This window comes from Leucopleurus acutus (genome assembly GCF_964270905.1).
Source record: "Leucopleurus acutus genome assembly, chromosome: X".
Classification (NCBI taxonomy): Eukaryota; Metazoa; Chordata; class Mammalia; order Artiodactyla; family Delphinidae; genus Leucopleurus; species Leucopleurus acutus.
This window is the reverse complement of record NC_139148.1, coordinates 59,727-84,995: the sequence shown is the minus strand read 5'-3', so window position 1 is coordinate 84,995 and position 25,269 is coordinate 59,727. Positions and strand designations below refer to the sequence as shown.

At 57.5% G+C, this 25,269-nt stretch overlaps 1 protein-coding gene across 1 annotated transcript in view; it reads left to right on the top strand.

Annotated features, from left to right (window-relative positions):
- PPP2R3B (protein phosphatase 2 regulatory subunit B''beta) overlaps positions 1-25,269 on the top strand; it is a gene marked incomplete at its 5' end in the record, with an annotated part of 52,006 nt that overhangs the window by 13,438 nt on the left and 13,299 nt on the right. The window contains 3 exons of the mRNA XM_082864519.1: positions 10,021-10,206; positions 24,394-24,497; positions 24,736-24,838. Coding sequence (XP_082720645.1) covers positions 10,021-10,206; positions 24,394-24,497; positions 24,736-24,838 — 393 coding nt within the window. The remainder of the gene's footprint in view (positions 1-10,020; positions 10,207-24,393; positions 24,498-24,735; positions 24,839-25,269) is intronic.

Genomic DNA, 25,269 nt, shown 5'->3' with positions numbered 1-25,269 from the left:
ACAAGCCCAGGTCTGGGGCACGACACATGCTCTGCCTTCCCCTGGGAGGAGCAGCATAGAAGGGGCCCCCAGTGGAGGACCTGGACAGTTTTTCAAGCTACAGGAGGAGCACCTCTTCCCTGGGGTTTGCAGGGGAGGGGGAACGAGAGTGAGCCTGCAGGTGTGGCTGTTCGTGGCAGAGACGTAGCGCGGAGTGACAGGGCTGCGCCTGGGTCCGGAAGTCTCCCTGAGCCACTGATGACCCGCTGCCGACACCGTGAAATCAGAAGTTTGTCCTGAACCTGGTCCCTGCCCGGGGCGTGGTATTGGGGGCCTTCCTGCGTGTTGTGTCCAGGTCTGGACAGGGCAGAACTTAGGCCCTGTGGCCCTACACCAGCTAGGCTGGTTCTGTGGCCACGTTGCGGTGCATACACTGCCCCGTCTGCGTGTCTGGAGAACCAGAGGGGTCGCCAGCCAACCTCTGAATCTTTGAGGATGTTCTCGGAATGGGAAGAAGGACAAAATAGGGTAAAGAGATGGGAAAGAGGCAGAGGGGAAGGACAGGAGAGAGGGCAGCCCGCTGAACAGGAGTTTGAAGAGGAATTTGGGGCGGGGTGATGGTGCAAATGAAAGAGGAAGCGGGTCAGCCCTGTGATCCCAGCTAGGGGCCAGGCCGGGAAGGGCAGACCCCTGCGATCCCGGCTAGAGGACACGCCGGGAAGGGCAGACCCCTGCGATCCTGGCAAGGGGACACGCCGGGAAGGGCAGACCCCTGCGATCCCGGCTAGGGGACACGCCGGGAAGGGCAGACCCCTGCGATCCCGGCAAGGGGACACGCCGGGAAGGGCAGACCCCTGCGGTCCCGGCTAGGGGACACGCCGGGAAGGGCAGACCCCTGCGGTCCCGGCTAGGGGACACGCCGGGAAGGGCAGACCCCTGCGATCCCGGCAAGGGGACACGCCGGGAAGGGCAGACCCCTGCGGTCCCGGCTAGGGGACACGCCGGGAAGGGCAGACCCCAGCTAGGGTTAGGACAGAATACGGACACAGTAAGAAGTCAATGTTGGGGAGGGACATGAACAGGCCGGGCCCAGGGGACTCCAGGGCAGGGACCCCACGCTGCACGATGCTGTAATGGCAGGCTGGGCCCAGGGGGCTCCAGGGCAGTGACCCTGCGCTGTGTGATGCTGTAATGGTGGACACATGTCACTGTGCGTTTGTCCAGACCCACAGAATGTGCACCACCACGATGCGCCCTAGGGGGAACCGTGGACTTCTGTTCATAGCAGCATATCAGTATGGGGTCATCCTGTGTGCCCATCGCTGTAACAGATGCAGCACCCAGTGTGGGGTGTTTGTGACAGGGAACCTGGGCTCTGCAGGGGAAGCACACGGGAGCTCTGTACTTTCTGCCCAGCGTCTCTGTAAAACAAAAGCTACCCTCCCCCCAAAAAAAGTCCATTAGAAAGACAAGGAGGAGGGTGGATGGGTGTAGTGCCTTTCGACCCCCGAGGTCATCTCCCAACATCTTTGTCTGGGGCAGAGGGAAGGGGGCAGGGAAGGTCAGCTTTGGCTGGAGCAGGCATTCCTGGGGTCCTGGGATTTCAGGGGTGGGACATGCAGGCCTGACCTAGACGGTATGTGGGGGAAAAGACCACCCAGAGGGGGGGCCTGGCTCTGCTGATGGTTCATCCTCGTGTCAGGGGCTGAGTTGCGTGCTCTCATCGCTCACATGACACGACAGTATGCATCGTCTGTGTCGTATTCCACACCACTCACACCAGCTATGTCATCTGCGTTCCACTACACCCTACACAGCCGTGTACGACAGGGCGAGAGCAATAAGACCCTGAATTCCACCCCAACCCCGAGTTTTAAACAAAGGCCGTCAGAGCATCCTCTGCCGGTTAAGTGTATCTTCTCAACTCCTGAAGGGCCGGTGGGTGCCCCCTTCGTTTGGGGCCGTTTTCCCGACGTACCAGCTCTTGGGCCGCACGTGGGCTGTTGGGCGGGTGCGGCCGGGGTGCCGGCCGCGGGCTCTGTAGCAGGTTCCGCTTAGTCCTGGACAGGCTGCCCTTGTCCGGAGAGAAGGCCCACCCTCCCAGGAGCCGGCAGGCGACGTCTCCAGGTCCGCTGCCCTTGCCGGCCTGCTTACAGGCTGAGCTGAGGGAGGCTCTCGGCGGGAGAGCAGCTCCGCGCGCAGCAGGCCAGCTCGGGGCGGGCGTCCAGCGCTCCGTCCAGCACCACGGAGCACAGCCCGGGCCACGGGAGGGGCCGCGCGTCCGCCACGCCTCCCCTGCCCCCGCCGCGTGCGCCCGCCCGGCCCCAACTGAGGAATGCGCGCGCCCGAGGCCCGGCCCCCAGAGCGCCGGCCAGCGACGCATGGAGCGCGCTGAGCCCGGCCGCCCGGACCACCCCGACCCCGCCGGCCCCGGCCAGCCGCAGCTCCAGTCCCGCGAACGCGCCCGGCCCGGGCCCCGGCGGCCCATGCGAGCCGACATGCGGCTCCGGGACCTGTCCCTGCGCCAGGACCCCGACCTGCGGCAGGAGCTGGCCTCGCTGGCCCGCGGCTGCGACTTCGTGCTGCCCTCCCGCTTCAAGAAGAGGCTCAAGGCCTTCCAGCAGGTGCGGCGGGCGGGTCCGCTGCGTCCGCGGGCCCCTTGCCGCTCTGGCGAGGTCGGGGTGGGGGGCTGCCTGGGCTCGGGGGGCTCCACCTGCGCCCGTGCGCGGCTCCCCTGGAACAGCGCCCGTGCGCGCAGAGAGCAGGTGTGCCCGTGCAGTTTGTCAGGGAAAGCGCTGTGAAGGGAGCCGCCGGCATCTCTTTTCCTGGAGTTCTAGCAGCGGATACCCCGGGCGCGGCGCGGGGCAACGTCGTGGTGCGTCTTGCGCGAGGCGGGGAGGTGTCGACCTCGGGCAGTAGGAGGCTTCGGGACTCGACCCTCCGCAGGTGCGCAGCGAGCCTCCCCGTGTCGTTGGAGCGTGTGGCGCCCTGGGTAATGACAGCGCAGCGCTGTTGGAAAGGAGAGCGCGGTTTGCCGCGAGCGCCTGTGTTGTTTTAAGGGCTTTATCGCAGGCACGTACCGTCCGGAGCGCCCTTCTCCGCGGCTTCAGTGACGACTCGGCTTGTAAACATCACGGTGCTTCTCAGCGCGCACAGAAGCAAACCCCGTGTCTGTGCCTCGTGTGTGCTTTGTAAATTCGTGTAAGGGGACCATGGAGTTGAAAAGCCATGGCCACCTGGGACCTTTCCGCAAGTGGAGGTTCTGCTGCCTCACGGATATTCGGCACATTAATCACTTGTATTTTCGCCCAGGCGAGGAGTGAAAGGTCATCTCGTGGCCAAAAAAAAAATCACATCGAATCAAGCCAGGCTGTTTGGGGTGGGAAAAAAGACCTGCTTTCTGCTGGTAGTGTAACTGGATTTTTTTCCTGGGATCATGTCTCAACTTTTACAGGGCTTCTGGTACTTTTCTGTCTGACCTCTATCCTTCAACTTGTGAAATTCTGTCTGCAAGTGGCTGATGCATGTGTGTTTGTTGCTTGTGGAGAAGGAAAGTCTGTTTAGAATCTGAACGTGGAGACCTTAAAGTGGACTCAGCTAAGGGTGATCTTCAGAGAGGAGGTCTGAGGTTTGCTGGTTACCGTTTGTGTGCGTGGCGCACACATGGTGCACACAGGCTGCGCCGGGGTGTTCCCTGGATTGGGGAGCCCTTCCCTCTCCCCCCATGGCGGCTGTGACTTGATCTTGGTTGGGGGGGGGGGGTCCTGGCTCCACGCAGAACTGTTCATGAAAGCCTGGTTGTTCCAGGATGGCTGTTGGTCTTACAGAATCACTTTTTGGGATACGCGATTCACGGTTGCCTTTAAGAGGTAGAAGTTTCACCTTACAGCAGATGTGTTCCCATGACGTTTCCCACAAACGTCCGCACGCACTGCGTGGAGTGAGTGCTTCTTGGGGCGGGCATCGGGGGAGTGTCCGGGAGGAGAGTTTTCCTGGCTCCCTTCGCCCCTTGGTGTTTGAATGTGGACTCGGTGCAGAGCCGTGGGTGGTCGGCAGACCTCAGGGCATGGGGAGATGGGGGGAGGGTGGAAGGAGATGGTGGGGGGCGTGGGGAGATGATGGGGCGGAGGGCAGCTGGGGAAGGTGTGGGGAGGAGGGCATGTGGAGATGGGGGTGTGGCCGGAGAGGATGGCCTGAGGGAGGTGGGGTTGGCCTTGTGGGCAGACGGGGACTGTGGAGGGATGAGGGGGTGCTTCGTACATGCCGGCCCTGCTGCCAGCTTGGGGCGTCCGCGCTGGTTTCGGGGCCAAGGGAAGGTGTGCAGCGAGGCTGTGTCATGCGTGGGAGGCTGTCCTGCCCCTGCGGCCTGTGTCCGCCTGCCTGCCCTGCCTGTGGCGCCCGCGCCTTGCGCGCTCTGAGCAGCCCCAAGGCCCCCAGGTCATCCACTGCGACGTCCCTCAGACCTCGCCACAAGCCCTCAAGGGCCCGCTATGGCCGTGCTGCCCACCCTGTCCAAGCCGGGTCCTGACGCTCCGTCCCCCGGCGCTTGACTCTCGGGCTCTGCACACGCTCTCCTCCGCTGTCACCGTGCTCTGGTCCCACTCACGCCCGTCCAGCTGCCCCGTGGGGTCCTTCAGGTGGATGCACGGGGCACCAAGAACCCAGCGCAGCCGCCCCCGGGGGACAGTGCTGGGTGTTGACCTGATCTCTCCTCCACACGGTGACAGCCTGGCCTGGGGACTCTGACCGTCTCAGACACCGCGCGGGGTCACGGCCCCGCGCAGGGCGGGCCCTGAGTACCCCCTTGATCCATGCTCCCAGGACCCAGGGGTCGGACGTGGGCTCCCGGGTCCCTGAGCCCACGGATGTGACCCCTCACGCCGCCCCCCGTCCCGTCCACGCCCCCAGCCCTGCCTTCCGGCCCCGTGGGGCCCCAGCGTCCTCTGGCCGGGGGTGCAGACCCAGCCGACGTCTCAGGACCCTGCCTCGTGGACGTGGAGCCCCGGCCTGTCCCCTCACGGCAGCCGCCCTGCTCGGCCCAGCTCCTCGTGGGTCTGAGACTTTGCTCTCCAGCCACCTTTTCTCCCCTGGAAACCTCCGTGGCTCATGTGGCCTCTCGACGCCTGTCCCTCTTCTGTGGTGGCTAGAGGACTTATGAACAAACCCACGCGCAGGGCCAGCCATTCTCATCTTTGTTTTGGCGCCTCTGCTTTAAACTTTCACATTTGGACTCTTGCTGTCCGTCCAGCAGGCCCTTGGCAGGTCTAGCCGGGGAGCCTGCCGCCAGCTGGTGGGGAGGGGCCCTGGGGTCGGAGGAGAAGCAGCTCCGGCCTGCAGGGCCTCCCAGCCCAGCGGTGGACTCTGGTGGGCGCCATGCCCGCCTGTGTCCCTGCGCCGCCCGCCGGGCTTGGCTGCTGCCCCTGGGTCTCGGCTCGGATGGGGCCGGCCCACTGGATGCTGCCCCCGGGCTGTGCCGCACTTGCCCTGCATCCTGCCCTGGCAGAGTCGGAGCCACGGTCGTTTCCGCCGCCCCAGCTAGTGCGTCTGCCCGACGGGGCGCTGGCCGTGCGAGACTGCGTTTAGAGAAGGCTGGCCTGGGCGCTTGCTTGTGCGGGCCCACCTCCCGGGGCCCCTGCCGCTGCGCAGGGATGGCCGTGCTTTCCCATGAGGCCGAGTTTTCAGCCCGCCTGTGTTCTGGGGGCCCCGGGCGTCTCCGTGATGTCTGGAATCGTGATGAGTCAGGCAGCGCTGGTGTCCATGCGGGCGACAGAAATAGCTCTTTGCGAGCAGGTGTCATCTTGACCGGTGCCCGGGTGACAGCCGGGAGGCGGGCGTCAGGCGTGTCGCTGGGAGGGAAGCTGCCCTGCTCTGGGAGCCGAGTGCCCCACCTGCTGTGTTGGCTTCTGAGAGGCTTCAGCCCTGCTTGAGAATCCTCCCGGTCTGTCTGTCTCTCACACACACACACACACAAACACACATACACACACACACGTATTTGTGCCACGTCCGCTTTCATTGTGGACGTCCAGCCTGGACGCAGGTAGCTCAGGAAACAGCCCCCGTGGTCCCCTCCGGCTCTGCTAAGGCCTGTTTGGGGCCTGGAGGTGGCCGGCTCCCAACAGCGCCCTGTGTGCTGGAAAAGAACGTGTGTCCCGCAGCTGTGCCGCCCGCGCTCTATTTATGTCCCAGAGATTACACTGTAAATCTCTCGTGTCCGTGCCCAGCTGTTTGTTTTTCCGTCGTCCGGTGGTCCGTCAGGGGTGGCGGGGGAGCGGGCCTGGCCTGCCTCTGCGCCGCGTCCCTACATTTCCCCAGCACCTTGGCTTGGTCGGCGCCGAGGCTGTGCTGGGGCAGCGGTCAGCTCCGGGTCGGCAGAGCTTCCCGTGATGGACGCCCCGTGTGGTGTCCTGACCATCTGTCTGTCACATCCAGACTTTCTACCCTATGTGGGCATGAATCTGGCGATGCCAGCCTTCTTTTTGTCACTGTTGGCTGTTGTATCTTTTTCCACTTGTTAAAAGTTTTCCACTTCTGTGTCCTTATATCTTACACGTGTTTCCTGTAAGTCAGTCTTACTTTCTTTTTTCCGTCTGATCTTTGTTTTTTAATTGGAACATTTCATCCATTTACATTTATAAGGACTATTAATCCATTCTGATTTATTTTCACGGTCTTATTTATGTGTCTTTTTATGCTCTCCTTTCCCTCTTTATCTTTCCCTCGCCGGAGCACTTAATACTAGCTTACTGCTCATCTTACAAGGTCAGTGACTTCGTTTCTTTAGGTACAGAGTGAGTATCTTTACCCTCCAGCTCAAAACCTTCAAACCCTTCACTGCCGGCACCCTCTCATTTCATGTTGTTGTCCTGAGAGAGTCTTTAAAGAGAGGTAAAGCAATATTCTCATTACCGATGTACGTGGAGGGCGTGTGCGTGGATTTACCCATGTAGGCACCATGTTCCTTGCCCTTCGTCCCATCCTGCAATTCAGACCTTCCATTTGGGAGCGCGTTGCTTCCTGCCTGAGCCCAGTTCTCCTGGGAGGGGCCTACGAGCTGACCGTGGGGCAGGCGCCACGGAGCTGGTGACGTGGGGAGAGCTCCCTGCTCTCAGGAGGCGAGGCTCCACTCCGCCGTGTCCTTGGCGGCTTCATTTCCCTTCGCTTCCCGGTGGCTGGTGAGGGCGGCGTCCCCATCCTGACAGCGGAGAAAATAGCACGTGTTGTTGAGCGGCACCTTGTCTGTATGTGTCTGCGGCCGTGGCTTGGCAGGTGGGGTGCCTGCCCTGGGACCAGCCGGCCCAGCTGCTTCGGCGGTGGGTGATGGTGGCACCCGGCGCTGAGTGCCACCGCGCCGCGGAGGATGCCAGAGGCGTCAGTGCAAGCCAGCAGCCCTTTCCACAGGCGTGAGCCATGAGCTGCTACAGGTGACAGCCCAGGACATGGGGCCTGCGCTCCATCCTGCCCTCCAAACACAGGCGAGGAAAACTGAACCCGCCCAGAGGAGTGAAACCAGAGGAAACACTCCCCAGGTGAAGCCTGGGCGTCCCCAGGTGACGCGTGAACCCTCGAATCTCTCCGTCCTCGGGACCGGCGCTGGGTCTTGCTTCCCTTGCGGCTGTTCTTTGCCGCCGTAGGTGGGCATCACAGCCCAGCAGCTCTGCCCCGAAACCAAATCCCAGAGCCAGGACGTCCTAGGGCTGGGAGGAGGGGGTCAGCCTCTGTCCCTGGGCGCCGACAGGGCCGAGTCTGAATGGAACGTTAGGCGTCCCGCGGCCCCTCCCGGGGCAGGGGCTCCTCCGGGGCCTGTCCTCCCACCTCCTGCCGTCTCCCCACCCCATCCCCGTGCTGTCGCTGCCCCAGCCCGTGGCCATGCCGGTCCTCAGGGCGGCCTGCTGCGCCTCTCCTTCCCCTCCGGGCGCCTCCCATCTCCCGCTCGCCTCTCAGGACTGAGCCAAGTCTGAACGCAGCCCCTCAGGATTGTGTTGGCCCCGTGGTGATCACAGAGCTCATCGCCCAGTGTCCCCAGGCTGCCACACGGACCTGGTACAGCCGACTCATGACGGCTCCACCTCCTCTTGGTACAGTCACTGTCCCGTGCAAGGTCGCCAAGCACTGAACAGCTGCCTCCTCAGCTGGGGCCTCAGGAAACACAGGAGACGTGGGGCATCCACGACGTGACAGAAGGGGACGCGGGACATCCCCTATGTGGCTGACGGGACAGGGGACGTCCCGAGGTGTGACCGAGGGGTCGCGGGACGTCCCGAGGTGTGACCCAGGGGACGCGGGAGGTCCCTGATGTGACTGAGGGGACGCGGGATGTCCCTGATGTGACCAAGGGGTCGCGGGAGGTCCCGAGGTGTGACTGAGGGGACACAGGAGGTCCCTGATGTGACCGAGGGGTCGTGGGACATCCCGAGGTGTGACCGAGGGGACGCGGGAGGTCCCTGATGTGACCGAGGGGTCGCGGGAAGTCCCGAGGTGTGACTGAGGGGGATGCCTGCTGTCTCCTGCTGTGTTGTGGGTGGAGAAGCGGCCTGAGTTGCAGGCTGTAGGAGTGACGTCCACTCACAACGTTAGAATCAGTGCACAGCGTGACTCCTGAGGGCCGTGTGCTGTGTCTCGGCTGCAGGTTGGTGGCGGGGCCCCTGGTGCTTGTGGGCGTGGAGCTGTGCTGTGTGTGCCTGGTTGGGGCAGCTGGGACGGGGGCACCCCGCCATGAGCACACCGCCACTGCGTCCCGTCCTTGGCTGTGCGGGCCTGGCTGCCCGGCCCAACCCCCTGGATGTAACCACCCCTGGAGGGGCAGTGCTACCTGTGAGCCCTCTCTCCTGCGTTTGCCTTCCATCTGCTTTTCCACGTGTGTCTCTGGATGCCCAGGGGCCGTGGGCTCCGTGTGTCCCTAGTGCCCTGGGTGCGCTGAGTTTCCCAGACCTCGTTGGCGGGCGTACCCCTCGCCGTCCCCTCTCTGGAACACCTGGTCACTCCCCGTCCCCCGCCGATCCCATGGCCTGAGGCCTTGGGTGCTCATCCCTCGCTCCAGTGCTTCCCACCAGGACCCTGGGCTCTTTCTGCTGCGTCACGGTGTGTCCTCGTGTCCCCAACCACAGGGAATCTGGGGTGTGTCCAGGAGGTGGGCCGTGGGCTGGACTGTGCTTCCCTGTCCCTGCCCATCAGGGATGCCCGGATGCGTGAGTCTCCATGGGCATTACAGGCCGTGACTCAGGGCAGCTGTTTCTGGCACCTAGGAGGCTTTCCCGGGTCAGCGCAGAGGCACACTGCACATCCTGCAGGGGGACAGTGCCCCACAGTCCAGGGACAGCAAGCCTCACCGCGTGCAGCCACCCTCCCGGCCTCCCCAGACCTGCCCAGTCCCAGCGCGTCCACTCCCAGCAGGTGCTTCCTGAGTGGTTCCACTGACTGGTCCCGTCTACTCAGGGGCATTGGCGAACGCAACCCTCCTTTGCATGCGTGGTGCACGCTTCTGACCTGTGACTGCACCGAGCTCACGGGTCACCCCGTCGGCCACCGGGCAGACATCCTGACACTGCCGTTTGGAAGGCGCGGTGTGGCTCCAGGATGGCTTCTGGGCGCTCCCTGTGCCAGGATGCTGAGCCCTCGGGGCTGTGGTGCTTTCTGAGGGCCGTGCCCAGCCACGGCGCTGGCCTCACATCCCGTCCACAGGGAAGGGCGGTGTGGGGACAGGCGGTTCCAGGCGCGAGACGCAAACGAGGGGACAGCCCGCCTGTGCCGACCTTGGCCTCCCGGGAGGGCAGGAGGGCAGGTTCTCTCAGCAGCCGTCCTTGTCCTGAGGGGTCACACCCGAGGCAGGATCGGGGAAGCAGGGCCGTGTGTGTGGCGCTCCGCAACGGGCCCCGTCACCTCCCGTGTCTGCAGTCAGCCCGGTGATGGTCTGGGCGTTCTGTCCACAGTCGGGTTCGCTGGGCTCGGGGCAGCCGCTCTGGTCCAGCCCGCCTCTGCTCAGTACGCGCCGGCGGGAAGCAGGTGCTCACCGTGCTGGGTCCTCACTGCTCTCTCTCTCAGGTCCAGACGAGGAAGGAACAGCCCCTGCCGCCCGCTGCCAGCCTGAGCATCCCCACGTTCTACTTCCCCCGAGGCCGCCCGCAGGACGCGGTGAACGTAGACGCCATCATCGCCAAGATCGAGAGGACTTTCGCCCAGTTCCCGCACGAGAGGGCCACCATGGGGGACATGGGCAGAGTGGCCAAGGTGGGTGTCTGCGCGTGGGGACGTGGCCCGCGGTCGCCCTGCGGTCGTGGCCTCACACTGCCTGACATTCCCTGGGGCCTGAGGTTCTCTGTTAGTCCAGCGGTTTGGACTTGGTGCTCCTACCACAGGAGCTGAGGCCCGACCCCCGGCCTCGGAATCGGGATCCCACAAGCCACACGGCACTGAAAAAAAAAAAAAAAAAAAAAGGCAAAGCAGGGCAATAAGAAAGAATAAAAACTAAAATAAAATTCGAAAAATAAAAATATTGTAAAATTAAAAATAAAACAACAACAACAAGGCAAAACAGAACCACGACAGCAGAAAAAAGAAAAAAGGGGCTGGAAGAGGCCTGAGGGGCGGGGCTTAGGCCCAGCACAGCGGGAGGGGCCCTGGAGGGCTGAGGGGTAGGCCCAGGACCCCGGCAGGCTCGCCAGGGCCCGAGTGGTCGGGGGAGACGCCGGCCACGCTCCCCTCTGACCCCCTGATCCCCCTCCCATGTGGGAACCCCTCCCCTCCCCGCCCCGAGGGTGCTGGTCCCATCCCACCTCCACTTTTCCTCCCCTCCTCCTTCCCCTCCACGTCCTGCCCAGTTGCTTGGGGATCCCTCCCTTCCCTTTAGATGTCTGAGGCCCCACCGGCACCTGGCCGGTGCCCGTTGTGAGGAGACGCGAACTCCGCCTCTTCCTGTGCGCCGTCTGGACCCCTCCTCCTCCAGGGTGTTTACTGCCCCCTCTTTAACTCGTGTCTGTTAGAATGAAGCGGTCTGTTCCGTTGTGTGTCCCTTCAGGGAATTCTCTTGGTCTGTTAACTGTGAGTGGTTTCTCTGCTTCTTGTACTTAACGTTTCTCTTACTCTGTGAGTTTAGGAGAAGCAATTACGTGTTCTAGTCTTGGGAGGCTATTTTATGTGGGACTCTGCCCCTTAACATTTTGGGCACAAGGGCAGCTTTTAGTTTGCATGCTTGCCACCTCTTTCCTCAGTGTGTGCTTGCTGTTACCCCCGTAATAGGGGTGTGCAGGGGCCGGCAGCCCGTGCGCACTCCCGGGGCCCCTACCAGCAGGGGCAGTGATTGGCGCTTGCCGACAGGTCTCTCCGCAGGGGCGGTGGCCCGCGCGCGCTCCCAAGGCCCTCGCCGGGCAGGGACAGTGATTAGCACCTGCTCGCCGGTCTCTTAGGCACAGTGGCAGCCGGCCTGCTCCCAGGATGGCAGGGGCAGTGATTGTTGCCTGCTCCCTCATCTCTCGCAGCAGCGGTGGCTCACGCCCAGCCCGGGGCTCCTGTAGGCGGTGTGCTGTTGCCTGAGAGCGTGCGCGCTTGGGGAGAGAAGCTTCTTCAGTGGTCCCGCTGTTCCCCTTGCACATCCCCCAACAATCGTGCCTTGCCTCTCTGGGGGACCCAGGCTTCTTCCACGTACACCCTCCATGGCCACACTCCAGCCCCTTCAGGATGTCTCCACGCAGCCAACCCCCGTCCTCTCCCCGGGTCTGACCTCTGAAGCCCAAGCTTCAGCACCCAGCCCCCACCCGCCCCAGTGGACGGGTGTTTCAGTCTGGGGAGCACAGGGCAGCAGTGACCACCGTATGTGCAGGTCACTGTCTGCGTTGCCTTTCTCAGACCTGTTGTTGTGCTCTCTCTGAGGCCCTGAAGCTCCCCCTTGGTCCACGCTGATCTCCCTGCTGGCGAGGGCACTCTCCAGGGTGCAGGAACCTTTCCTCTTCCACAGCTCCCTCCCTGGGGCCCAGGTCCTGTCCCCATTCCTTTCTCTCTCTCTCTTTTTCTCTTCTTTGTTTTGCCCTGCCTGGTTCCGTGGAGATTTTCTTGCCCTTTCTGAAGTCTGAGGTCTCCTGCCAGCGTGCAGTAGGCGTCCGGTGAGAGCTGTTCCGCACGCAGGTGGGTTGTTCTTGTATTTGTGGGAGGATGTGAGTTCCATGTCCTCCTCCTCCTCCTCCGCCGTGATCGCTTTCCTCCACATTTTCCTCTTTGAGTTTTAATTTCCTTTAATGTTACTGCTTTATTAAGGGTTTTAATTTCTGGGATCACTTTTGGTCATTTATGCTTTTTTCTAAAACAATCGTTGGCATGATTATAAATGTATTATCTAAAGCTTTTCCTTATCTTCTCGTATGATTCTTTTAAAATTTTTGTTTTCTTTTGGAGTATAGTTGATATACAATGTTGTGTTAGTTTCAGGTGTACAGCAAAGTGATTCACTTATACATATATCTATTTCTATTTCAGAATTTTTTTCCCACTTAGGTTATTACACGATATTGAGTAGAGTTCCCTGTGCTATACAGTAGGTCCTTGTTGATTATCTGTCTTGTATGTAGTAGGGTGTATATGTTAACTCCAGACCCCTAATTTATCCCTCCCCGTTGCCTTTCCCCTTTGGTAGCCATAAGTTTGCTTTCTAAGTTTGTGAGTCTGTTTCTGTTTTGTTAATAAGTTCATTTGTATCATTTTTTTAGGTTCCACATATAAGTGATATCATATGATATTTGTCTTTCTCTGTCTGACTTACTTCACTTAGTATGATCATCTCTAGGTCCATCCATGTTGCTGCAAATGGCATGATTTCATTCTCTTTGATGGCTGAGTCATATTCCATTGTACGTATGTACCACATCTTTATCCGTTCACCTGTTGATGGACATTTAGGTTGCTTCCATGTCTTGGCTATTGTAAATAGTGCTGTAACGAACATTGGGGTGCGTTTATCTTTTCAAATTATGGTTTTCTTTGGATATATGCCCTGGAGTGGGTTAGCTGGATCACTTGGCAACTCTGTTTTTAGGTTTCTGAGGAACCTCCACACTCTTTTCCACAGTGGCTGCACCAACTTACATTCCCACCGGCAGTGTAGGAGGGCTCCCTTTTCTCCACACCCTCCCCAGCATTTATTGCTTGTACATTTTTTAACAGTTGCCATTCTGACCAGTGTGAGGTGATACCTCATTGTAGTTTTGATTTACATTTCTCTGATAGTTAGCAGTGTTGAGCATCTTTTCATGTGCTTTTTGGCCATTTGTATGTCTTCTATGGAGAAGTGTCTATTTAGATCTTCTGCCCAGTTTTCAGTTGGCTTGTTTTCTTTCATACTGAGCTGCATGAGCTGTTTGTATATTTTGGAGATAAATCCTTTGTCAGTTGCTTCGTTTGCAAATGTTTTCTCCCACTCTGTGTGTTGTCTTTTTGTTTTGATGATTTCCTTTGCTATGCAAAAGCTTGTAAGTTTAATTAGGTCCCATTTGTTTATTTTTGTTTTTATTTTCATTACTCTGGGAGCTAGGTTCAAAAAGATACTGCTGTGATTTATGTCAGAGTGTCTGTCTTTGTTTTCCTGTAAGAGTTTTATAATATCCAGTCTTACATTTAGGTCTTTAATCCATTTTGAGGTTTTTTTGTGTATGGTATTACACAGTGTTCTAATTTCTTTCTTTTACATGTAGCTGTCCAACTTGCCCAGCACCACTTATTGAAGAGACTGTCTTTTCTCCATTGTATATTCTTGCCTCCTTTGTCGTAGGTTAATTGACCATAGGTGCATGGGTTTATCTCTGGGCTTTCTATCCTGTTCCGTTGAATGTTTTTATGCCAGAACCATACTGTTATGATTACTGTAGCTTTGTAGTGTAGTCCAAAGCCAGGGAGCCTGATTACTCCAGCTCTGTTTTTCTTCTCAAGATTGCTTTGGTTATTTGGGGGTCTTTGTGTTTCCATATAAATTAAAAATTTTTTTCTTCTAGTTCTATGAAAAATGCCATTGGTAAATTGATAGGGTTTGCATTGAATCTGTAGATTGCCTTGGGTAGTATATTCATTTTGGCAGTATTGATTCTTTCAATCCAAGAACATCAAGTCTGCACATTTGACCCTTTGTCTTCGTAGGGTTATTTATCTCAGATTCCTTTTGACTAGTCATGCTAGAGGTTAACTTATATTTTTTCAGATAAGATCTATCAACTTCATTGAGTACTTTAATTTTTTGTTCATCTCCTTCATGAACCTCTGCTTTCATTTTTGTTACTTTCTTACATTTTTTCTGTTGTCACTTCTTTCCAGCTTCTTGAATTGAACAATTATTTTTCAGTCAGCTTTATTGAGATATAATGGACACAGAGTAACACTCCCCAGTTCTAAGTATACAGTTTGACAGAATTTGATAAAAGTTCACCCCTGTGGATCCACATCACTGGCAAGGTAGGGAACACTAATCCCCCAGGGACGTCCCTTGGACTCCTTGATCAGTGGGTTGGGCCAGAGGGAGTGGCTTGGGCATCTGCCCACCCCCTTGGTGGTGCCGTGTACAGGGATCATGGGTGCAGGACCCTGCTTTTGCTCCTGGCACCGCAGAAGTGACAGTTAGGTTCTGACTTTTTTGTGTCTTGTTCATAATTTGCCCAGCTGCACGTGTGTGCAGTTATTTTTAGTCCCTTGTAGTTTCTTTGTATCTGTTGCTGGAGGAGATGTTTGTCCATGTGCAAGCCCTGCAGCAAAGCGTCCCAGGTCCTGGCCTACCTCACCCTCACTCCCTGGCCCTATGGTGCTATTGTTTTGCCTTTTCTAGAATTTCACGTGAATGGGATCATGTGGTGGGTTGTCTTGGGTTTTTCTGGCCTCTTTCACCCAGCCTAATCGTCAATGTTCGTCCTTAGCATTTACTGCTAAGTAGCATTCTGTGCACACACGTCCCTCGGTGTATCTGTTTACTGGTGGATGAAAGGTTGTTCCCAGTTTTGTCTCATGAATAAAACTGTTGTCTGTACACGGGATTTGTGCGACACCTTTGCAAGTTCTCTGAGGTGAGAAATGCTGCAGAGTTGAATTGCTTGGTCATCTGGTGACTATATCTTTAATTTTATAAGAAGCTGTAAAACCGTCTTCCAGCGTGACTGTCCGCTATGTGTGTCCAGCCAGCAGTGTGTGAGACGCCAGTTGCTCCGTAAGCTGCCAGCACTTGGTGTTGATGCTTCTTAGCTGTAGCCGAGCTGGTGCCTGTGCAGAGGTCGCTTACTGTGGCTTCGTGTCTCATTTCCCTAATGATTATGTTCAATCCCTGGTTATGTATTTGTTTCTCATCAGCATCTTTTTCTTTTTTTGGCAGCTCTCTTGAGGTATAACTGATGTGAGGTAAACAGTAGATGTTTATTGTGTACCATTTAGTGAGCTTTGATGTGTGTGAATCCCTGTGAAACTATGCAGACAACCGAGACGAGAAGCATTTCCAGCGTCCCCCCAAAACTGGCTTCTTTCCAGTCCATCCTGGCCCAGCCCCAGGCCCCCACTGGTCTACTTTCTGTCACTGTGGATTAGAGTTTCCTAGAACTTCATGTAAATAGAATCACAGAGTAGGTACTTATTTTTTTTAATTGTGGTAAAATTCACATAAAAATCTGTCAGCACGTTAGCCATTCTAAAATCTAAAATTTAGGGGCCCTTATTACACACACAGTGTTGCACGACCCTTACCGCTGTCTAGTTACAGAGCATTCTCATCACCCCAAAAGACGCTCTGGGCCCCTTGGCATCACTGCGTTCCCCCTCCCCCAGCCCCTGACACCGCTCCTCTGCTTCTTGTCTCTGTGGATTTGCCTGTTCTAAGGCTTTCATATTAATGGAACCAATACACGAATTGTCCTGTGTCTGGCTTCTTTCCTTTACTTGGCGTCGTGTCCTCAAGGTCCATCCATGTGGTAGCCCGTGTCAGAGCTTCACTCCTTCTCATGGCTGGGTCATATTCCATTAGGTGCTTGGACCCCGTTCTGCTTATTCACTCACCCTAGATGGGCGTTGGGTGGTTTCCACCTTCTGGCTGTTGTGAGCAGTGCTACTGTGAACACTTGAGTATGAGTGTTTGTGTGAGGCCCCGTTTTCAGTTCTTTTGGCTGGGGGGCGGCGGTGTGTGTGTGTACACATACCTAGGAGTGGAATTGCTGGGTCATGTGGTAATTCTGTGTTTGACTGACAGAGGGGCCACCCAGCTGACTTCCACGGCAGCTGCGCCATCTTGCGTCCCCCCCCCGCACGTGTGGGTTCCCGTCTCTCCACACCCTCTGCACGCTTGCTTTTCTCTCTCTCACTGTAGCCATTTGTCGTGGTTCAGGCTGATGTACCAAATCCTGCAGACTGGGTGGCTTATAAACAACAGAAGTTTGCTTCTCATAGTTCTGGAGGCTGGATGTCCCAGACCAAGGTGTCAGCAGGGCTGGTTCTGGTGCGGGCTGTCCTCTGGGGTACAGAAGTTTCTTGCTGTGTCCTCACCCGGAAGAAGCGGTGAGGGAGCTCTCTGGAGTCCCTTTTCTAAGGACACTAATCCCGTTCATAGGGCACCACCTTCATGACCTCATCACCTCCCAAAGGCTCCACCTCCTAATACCATCACCTCGGGTGGGGGCGGGGGGGGGGGGACACAAACATTCAGACCACAGCTCTATCCTATTGGGTATATGGAGATAACTTGTTTTAATTTGCACATTTCTAATGACTGACAGTACTGAGTGAGCATCTTTTAAATGTGCCCATTTGTCATTGTATGTCTTCTTTGATGACACGCCTGTTCAGATCACTTGCCCACTTAGAAATCTGGTGTTTTCTTACTAGTGAGTCGTATGTGCTTTGCATGCATTCTGGATCCCAGTCCTTTGTCAGAGGTACGTGCAGCAGACGCTTTCTCCCCGTGCCCGCTCGTCTTTCTGCTCGTAACAGTCTTTGGAATTGCAAACGCTTTTCATTTTGATTGTGTCCAGCTTTCAGGTTTTTCCCCTCCTTGGTTTATGCATGTGTCCTTGATGAGAGGTGCTGGAAAATCCAAGCCAGTAGGATTTTTCTCTTGTGTTTTCTTCTAAAGGCCGATTCGGGTAACTCTTCCCTCCAGGTCTGTGCTCCACTCTGAGTTGGATGCTGGCACATGCGGGGTAGGGGGGAAGGTGCATCTCTGCACACGGCGTCCAGCGGCCCCAGACCCACTCGTTGGGCACCTCGTCCTCCCGCTGACTTGCCTCGGCACCTTCTTCCGACGGGAATTGCCGTACGTGAGTCTGTCCCTGGACGCTCTTGGGTGTCGGTGACGGGTTGTCTGTCACAGCGGGACAGCACGGCCCCGCTGCTGTAGCTTCACTGCTGTGTTCGTTTCAGGCAGTGCCGATTTTCCTGCTCTCTCTGATTCTCAAGTACTGAGACTGTTCTGGTGTCTCTGCATTCCCACATGAACTTCAGAATCACCTTCCCCACGTCTGCGCAAGAAGCCTGCTGGGATTCGGCTTGTGATCGTTTGAGTGCGCAGGTGGATCTGGGGACAGTCCACGCCTTTCCAACATCGGGTCTGCTGGGTTATGACCCCGGCATTTCTCAGACTTCAAGTCATCGTTAATTTCTCTCCGTACCGTTTTGTCATGTTCATCTTTCATCAAACGTATGAATACTTGGGCATAACCCAGCGTTTCCTATCTTTGATGATACCGTCAGTAGCGTTATTTTACTGCAGTTTACGGCTGTTCCTTGAAGTGTACAGAAGTACTGTTGATTTTTGTGTGTTGACTTTGGACGAAACATACTCATCAGATCACTTTTTCAGGTTCCTTAGGAGTTTCTAATAGACGATCACGTCCTCCACAGATAAAGAGGGTGTCCCTGTTTCCTCTGTAATCTGTGTGTCTTGTATCCTCTTTCCTGCCCTGTTCACTGTGCTGGCCAGGCCTCCCTGAGGACGTTGTCTCAGGGTGTCGGAGCGGCACAGCCCTCCCCCCCGGCCTTAGGGCGCGTCGCTCCCCGCAGACGCAGTGTGGGGGCTGCAGCTGCTCCTGTGTCCTTTACCAGGTTGAGGAACCTAGTTTGCTGAGAGCCCTTGTACTGTGTGAAATCTCGAAGGCGTGTTGAAATTTGCCCAGTGCTTTTCTGCACGTGCTGAGGGCTCCTGTGGTTTTTCTTCTTCCCTCGAGCCGTCTTGCGTCTTTGGATGAATCCCATTTCATCATAAATCCTGTCTCTTCCTGCTTACGTGCTTTTGGATCCTGATTGCTTGTGTTTTGTTAGGGTTTAAATCCAGGCTCCGGAAAGACGCCCATCTAGAGATGCCTTGTCTAGTGAGTTCTCTGGTTCGGTAGCAGGGTGGCCTGGCCTCACAGAATTGGTTAGGCTATTGCCCTCTTTTCCGGAGCCACGTGTTTAGAACTGGGCTGGTGTTCTACGTTAAATGTTGGCAGAATTCACGGTGAAGCGTTGGGGTTGGACATTCTCTCCCTGGGAAGGTTGTGGACATTGCGTTTGATGGGGTAGTTCCCATCTTTCAAGTGTGTGCCCAGCTCCCGTGACTTGGTGAATTTATTGACACACGTTGTTGATAAGATTCCACACGTTTAGGGTCTGTACTGACTGACGTCCCTCTGCCACTTCTGATGTTGGCATTTGTGTCTTCTGTCCTTGTCCTCAGTCAGCTTGGCCAGAAGTTTTTTTATTTTCCTGGTCTTTTCTGAGAACTAGCTTCTAGTTTTGCTAACTTTTTTGTAATGATTTCCTATCGCATCGATTTCCCGTCTTTATTGTTTCCTCTCTTCTGCTCCCTTTAGGGCTAACTGTTCTCCTTGCAGTTTCTTAACGAGGTAGCTTTGTGCACTCAGCCTTTCTGCTTTGCTCGCGGAAGCACTTAATGCTGTGAACTTCCTTCCGGGCGCTGCTTGACCAGCATCCCAAACATTGTTGATGTGTTGGTTTTGGGGTTTTTCGTGTTTTTTTTTCCCTTCTCATTCAGTGCAAACTACATTTGTGTTTGTCTTGTAACTTCTCCTTTGGCTGATGTGTTATTTAGAATTTCGTTGTTTTGATTTTCAACTCCTGCACCTTGTTTAGACATGTTTTGGTTACTGATTTCCAGTTTAGTTCTGTCGTGGGCAGGGGTGCTCTGTCTGGTCTCAGTGCTTCCAGATGTACTGAGACTTGTTTTCTGGGCTGAGGGTGGTCGTCTTGGTAAACGCACACTTGAAGGCCGTCCAGCCCTTGAGTGTCAGCTTGCTCCCTGGGTTCCGAGCGTGTCCAGGTCCCGGCGTTCCGGCAGCTTCTGCCTGTTCCGTGGGTGAGGGTGCGGCTCCCGATGCTGAGTGACTGCGGGGTTTCCCTGGGGAGCTGTGGGCCGGGGGCCGTGGCCTTTGTGCCTCTGTGGGCGGCTGTGTCGTGTGAGGACCTCCTGTCCCCAGATCAGCTCCGCCCTCACACCCCTTCTTCTCTCTCGTCATCGCGACACGGCCCTTGTTCTTGCCAGAGACATGCTTCTCGGGAGCCTGCGCGCCCGAGATCAGTGGACCCGCTTCTCTGAACACAGAAAGGGGCAAACAGCTGATCCGTGAAAAGGACAGTCTCTGCTTCCTTTCCCTGCGCACGGAGGCCTCTTTCGGCACACGTGTGGGCTTTGATCTGGGCGTCCTGCAGTTCGTCCAGTTCTGAGCCCTTCTGCCTGGAGTCAGCACGGGGGGGGGGGGGTGCTGAACCCACAGGGCCGCCCTCATTTCACACGCCAGGCCCGAGTCCGAGGCTGTCACCTCTGTGTCCGTCTGACCAGCTCTGGATTCCGGGGGTTCCCACGACCCCCTCTCGAGTTCCGCAGTTTGCTCAGCAGTCCATGGGACTCAGGGAAACACCAGTTCATTATAAAGGGTTCCTTATGAGGGGTATGATGAGGGGTACAGGTGAGCAGCCTGGTGAAGAGGCATCAGGGTGAGGCGTCGGGGGCTCCCCAGTGCAGCAGTCTGTCCCCATGGAGTTGGGGTGCATCTCTGTCCTGGTACGGCGGATTTGTTCCCTAACTTGGAAGGCCCCTGAACCTGCTCCCTTAGGGGATGTTTCAGAGGTTTCATCCCATGGGCATGATCGAGGCTTCCCTCCACCGCTGCCCTCACCCTCTGCAGAGAATGCCGGGGGGCTGAAAGTTCTAGCTCAGTAACCATGGCGTGGGCTCTTTAAGGACAGCCCCATCCACGACCAAACAGGTTCCCGTCCCCCCAGGAGATTCCAAGGGGCTTGGGGGCTCTGTGTCAGGAGCCGGGGGCAGAGGCCAAATATCAGAGCAGGAGGCGCTCCTGGCACCAGGTGTTCGTGGTGGGAGCACAGCTGCTCTGGGGCTCCCTCCCTTAGGGGACCCCACGGGGTGCCTGACCGGGAACCGGGCAAGGGCCAGCGCGCACCTGCGCACGGCCTGCACACAGAGTCCTGCACGGGGGACGTCAGATGCCCTGTGCCCCGTGAGCACAGCCAGACCCCAGGCCCCGGCCAGATGCTGCCGTGCTCGGGACAGGCTGTGTGGACGGACGGGGAGCTCTGTGTGTGCGCGGGCGTCGGGGGGTGCCGTAAGGGGCGTGAGGGCGGGGATCGGGGTCACCGCAGGGCTGCTCCTGACGGGGTGACGCGGGCCTCGGCGTGTGCCCGGGTCTCCCGTCACGTACACTAGATAGACGTTACAGACCTGTAAAACCTGACCCTGTCGTGTGTTTTTCCCTTCAGGGTGGCATTTTACCATACTTTTAAACGCGTTTCTTCGTACCTCTGGATTTCAGAGTTGGTGCTTCCAGTTCCCTTATGATGTTTGCAGACGGTCCTGAGAGGTGGCGGACGGAGGTCACAGTGAAAGCGTTAGGATGGGCTCTCCAGCTGCCTGGGGGCTGGGTGGGCTTGGAAGTGCAGGCACCGCTTGTTCTGGGGACGTGAATGCAGGCGTCACCCCACGGGCAAGGGCACAGCTCCTGCTGTGCGGTGGACGGACGCACGGCCGTGGGACAGGACGGTGCCATCGCCCGAGTCCGCCCAGCGAGCTCTCACGTGCCCGCACGAGCACCCCAGGCAAGGTGCCCGAGGCCCCTGGCTCCCCTGTCCCTGCCGCCTGCGCCCTCCCACCCCGGGGAGCGGCCAGTGTCCTCCACGCCCTGACTCACACAGCCCCCTCGGGGCCCTGGCGCCAGCATCCCTGGCAGGAGGCCTCTGCTGCCCGTCGCCCAGGACGCACGCCCACCTGCGTGGAGTAGAGGCCTTTCAGCCCGCACTGTGCCCGAGCCTCGCCCCGTGGTTCCCGCCCCAGCGTGTGCGAGAAGCCACAGAGCGTCCAGACGCACGGCTCCCGCGCAGCTGGGCAGCTCCCTCCTGGGCGCCAAGGATAAGGCGCCGGCACGTTCTGGGCCTGGCGCGATGGGCAGGAGTGGACTCCGGTGGTGTCCCCCAGGGCGGCCCCTGGCCACGGGCACGCGTGGCCAGTGCTCGGGTCAGGGGGCGCGTCCTGCCAAACCATCTGCCGGCAGCTCCCCGACCCGCGGGCGATGCCCGTGAGCCGGGTCCTGTGAGCACCATCGCCCATGTGGGCTTCTGTGGGGATCCGGTTTGCGCCTTTCCTCTGCCTCTCCCTCCGGAGTCCCGGCCCTGTTCACACCCTTTTCCCTGCAGGGCCTGTCGCTCTCTTGGGCCCTTTGCCTTTTTTCCTGTACCTCTGCCTTCCTTTACAGTCTGGGTGTGGCCCCTTTGTCAGGATAACGCCCTGCGAACGTTTTCCTGGTCTTCGGCTTGTTTCTGTGCTCTCGGCGACGTCTGCCCCTGAGTTCTGGTGGGGAAGCAGTTCAGTTCACCCACCTTCTCTTTCAGAGTTTTGGTGATTGAGTCACGTTTAGGGAACCTTTGCTTCTCCAGCATCGGGACGATCTCCTGCATTTCCTTCTGGAGTTTCACCGTCCACGCTTGGGGCCGGGCTCCCTCCCTCATGGTTTTGTAGAGTTGCCCTGCTGACCAGCTGGGCTCTCAGTAGAGACGATTGTTCCCTCGGAGCTGCCGCCAGCTTTGTCTGTGCTGAGTTGGTGGGTGGACGTGGGCGTCTGACCCTAAACTGGTCCCTTCCTCTTTGCCCTGATGCACAGCCTCACTGCTGTGACTGCACGGAAGGCTTGACAGTCGTGTGCGTTTGCCCGTGGGCTTTGAATGAGCTGGTTGATTTCTGCAAAACACACCTTGCTGGGTGTGCATTGGCTTTGCGTTGAATCTGTGGGTCGTCTGGGGAAGAGTTGACATTTTAACACATTATTGTCTGGGGGATTTTTGCAGAAACTAACGCCTGTGCCTGTAACGTCTCCAGTCAAAAATGTGTCAACAGCATTAAGTGTCCAGTCCAGGAATCTGTACGGTCTGTCCCTCCATTTGGGGGGTCTTTGATTTCTCCCAGCCACGCTTCTCATTCCCTTTGTAGAGATCTCGCACTTTCAGTTACGTTTACCTGTAGGTTCATGTTTTTTATGCTGTTCATAGACGGCACTGTTACATTTTTTATTTTCTAATTGCTTGTTGCCAGTGTGTGGAAATACAATTGATTTTTGTACATTGTCCTGGGATCCCGCAGCTTTGCTGGTTTTCTGTTACAAGTAAGTCCCCTACGTACACACCAAGTTGCGAACTTTTAGAGATGCGAACGTGCTTACTGTCAGCGTCAGGCACGAGTGAGAGTGACGTTGCAGCTCGCCCTCCGCCTCGAACTACTGACGACCCTTCAGCTCTACTGTCTCCCCCCTCCTCTCCCTCCTCCAGGCAGTAACTCTTCTTGCCTGTTCCCTCAATGCCAGCCCCTGTGTGCCAGCTGTTGTACTGGACTACTGTGCTTTTCAAGGGACTGTAAAAATGTTTTCTTCATCTTTTGTGTTTATTTTTTATGTATCATTTGCATGGGAAGTATTAGAAACCTGTTATAGTACAGTACTATGCAGCCGATTGTGTTAGTTGGATACCTAGGCTGACTTTGTTGGACTTACCGACAAACTGGACTTCGGAACGTGCTCTCGGAATGGAACTCGTTCGTGTGTAGGGGACTTAGTGTTATTCTGGTATTTCGTAACCCTTTCGGAATTCTCCCTACCGTGGCGTATTTTTGCATTACCAGAGTCTCCCCTTTGTCTCTGCCGGGAGCGTCCCCCCCTCCATCTCTGCGGGTGGAGCCTGTCCCACTCCAGCTCAGGGCAGAGCCGGCCTGCGCGCGTCCCCACGTGCAGCTGTGAGCCGTGGGCTCCTGTGCGCCCCGAGTGCAGTGCTGTGCTCCCTCCTCTTCTTAAGTCTCCTGGCCTGTTGTTTGTTTCTCTGTGATTTTTCGTTTATTTTCACTGCGGGATTCAATTTGCCGGCCTGGCTTTGTGTGGGATGTTGGCATCTCTGTTCCTGGGAGCTGAGGGCGCCTGATCTCCCTTTACAGGTGTCAGGGTCCAGGACGTGCAGCCTCGTAACAGGCGTTGGGAGACGTCCCTTGTTTCCATTCTCTGGAAGAGTGTGGGTACCATCCACGTGATTTCTTCCCTAAAGCTGGGCCCAGGATTTTCTCAGTGGGAAGGTTTTAAGCCACGGGTTCGGCCTCTTGAAATGTAGAACCGTCTGGATGTCCATTGTCAGTTCTGGTTAGACACGTTCGTTAGTCAAGGAGTCCGCCCTGCAGTCGTCACGTTTCCTGGCCTCCAGTTGTTGGGAGTGTCCACTGCCTGTCTGTCAAGAGCTGGTGGGCTCTGCAGTGACCGCTGATGTGCGCAGCACGCGTTTCCTTTTTCTGCTTCTCCAGGAGCGTTGCTGAGGGGTGATTACTTGCTTAAAAGCTTTCCGAAGAGCTGACTCGGCCTTGTTGACTTTCTCTGTCGCGTATCTGCTCTCTTTTTCTCTTCTCTCAGCCTTTGTTGTTTCCGCCCTTCTTCTTCTGTGTTTTCGGGAGGGAAGCTGAGAGCGTGGGTTTTCCGCCTGCTTCCCGGTCAGCACCTGCGCTGACAGCTGTGGACGCCAGCCCTGCGGTCGCCTCGACCCCTGACATGTGCCTGGGTCACAGCCTCGTCCTTGTCGCACCCTGAGTGTCTCCTGACATTCTCTGTCGTTTACGCCGTCCCGACGCGTCATCGGAGGTGCTGCACATCCAGGGCTGGGGACGTGCTCGTCGCCTCTGTACAGCTGCCGACGTGACACCTCCAGTTGGGGCGGGTGGTCTGTGCCCCAGGCTCGGGAGCGCCATTTCCGTCAGCGTCTCCGGAGTGTCAGCTGGGAGAGGCTGCCCCTTCCCCTGGAGGCCCCTGGGGCTAGCGCAGGCGCTGGGCCGCGCGGTCGGGCTGTGTGCACGCGGTGCGCTCCCGGCCGCCTCGGGGGCTCGGGCAGCCGGGGGCCCAGGGCGCGCTAACCCTGTGTCGTCCTCCACCCTTCCCCCCACAGGCCTGCGGCTGCCCGCTCTACTGGAAGGGGCCGCTCTTCTGCGGCGCCGGTGGAGAGCGCACGGGCTCCGTCTCCGTGCACAAGTTCGTCGCCATGTGGAGAAAGTGAGTCCCGGGGCGGGAGTGGTGGTCCGGCCTTGCCTCTGCCTCCACTGGCCGGCGCTCCTGCGGCCAGGACAGTAAGGGACTGAGACGGATGTCCGGGGGTGCCCGGCACGTCCGTCGTGTCCCTTGCGGGGCCCCATCCGTCTGTGCCCGTCCTCACGGAGCACCCGACCCCAGAGTCTGGGGAGGGGCCTGTGGCCGCGCGTGGGGTGCAGCTGGGGTGCCCTCTGTCGCCCAGGATGCTCCAGAGCTGTCACGATGACGCGGCCAAGTTCGTCCACCTGCTCGTGAGCCCCGGCGGCAGCTCCCTGGCGCAGGAGGACTTCATCCCCTTCTTGCAGGTGCGTCGCCCCCTCCTCGCAGGCGCGCCCGTGTCTACACCCCGGAGGCGGGCGGGCTCCCCGAAGCTGGCTCCACGCAGCCCTCCAAACCCGCGTGAGAGACAGGGCGGTGCGGACAGCTCCACACCTGAGCCTGCGGAGCGTGGAGCCAGACAGGGGTTAGCACCCTCGGGGCCGGGCCGCCCATGAGAAGCCGGTCGCGGTTTGCAGAATGCTTGTTTCCAAACGCCGTTCCGGTTCATGTAAACACGGTTTTATTTAGCACTCCATGTTCCATCTCGTAGAGGGGAATCGAAGGTGGTCCCCGGTTTCCCGCGTGTTCCCCGTGAACACGGAGGAACCGAAGTTACCAAAACCATTTGAATAGAAGTGACTTAAAGGGCTCCTGGGACTGCAGTGCTCTGTTAAGTGAGGATATCGCAAATTTTCTT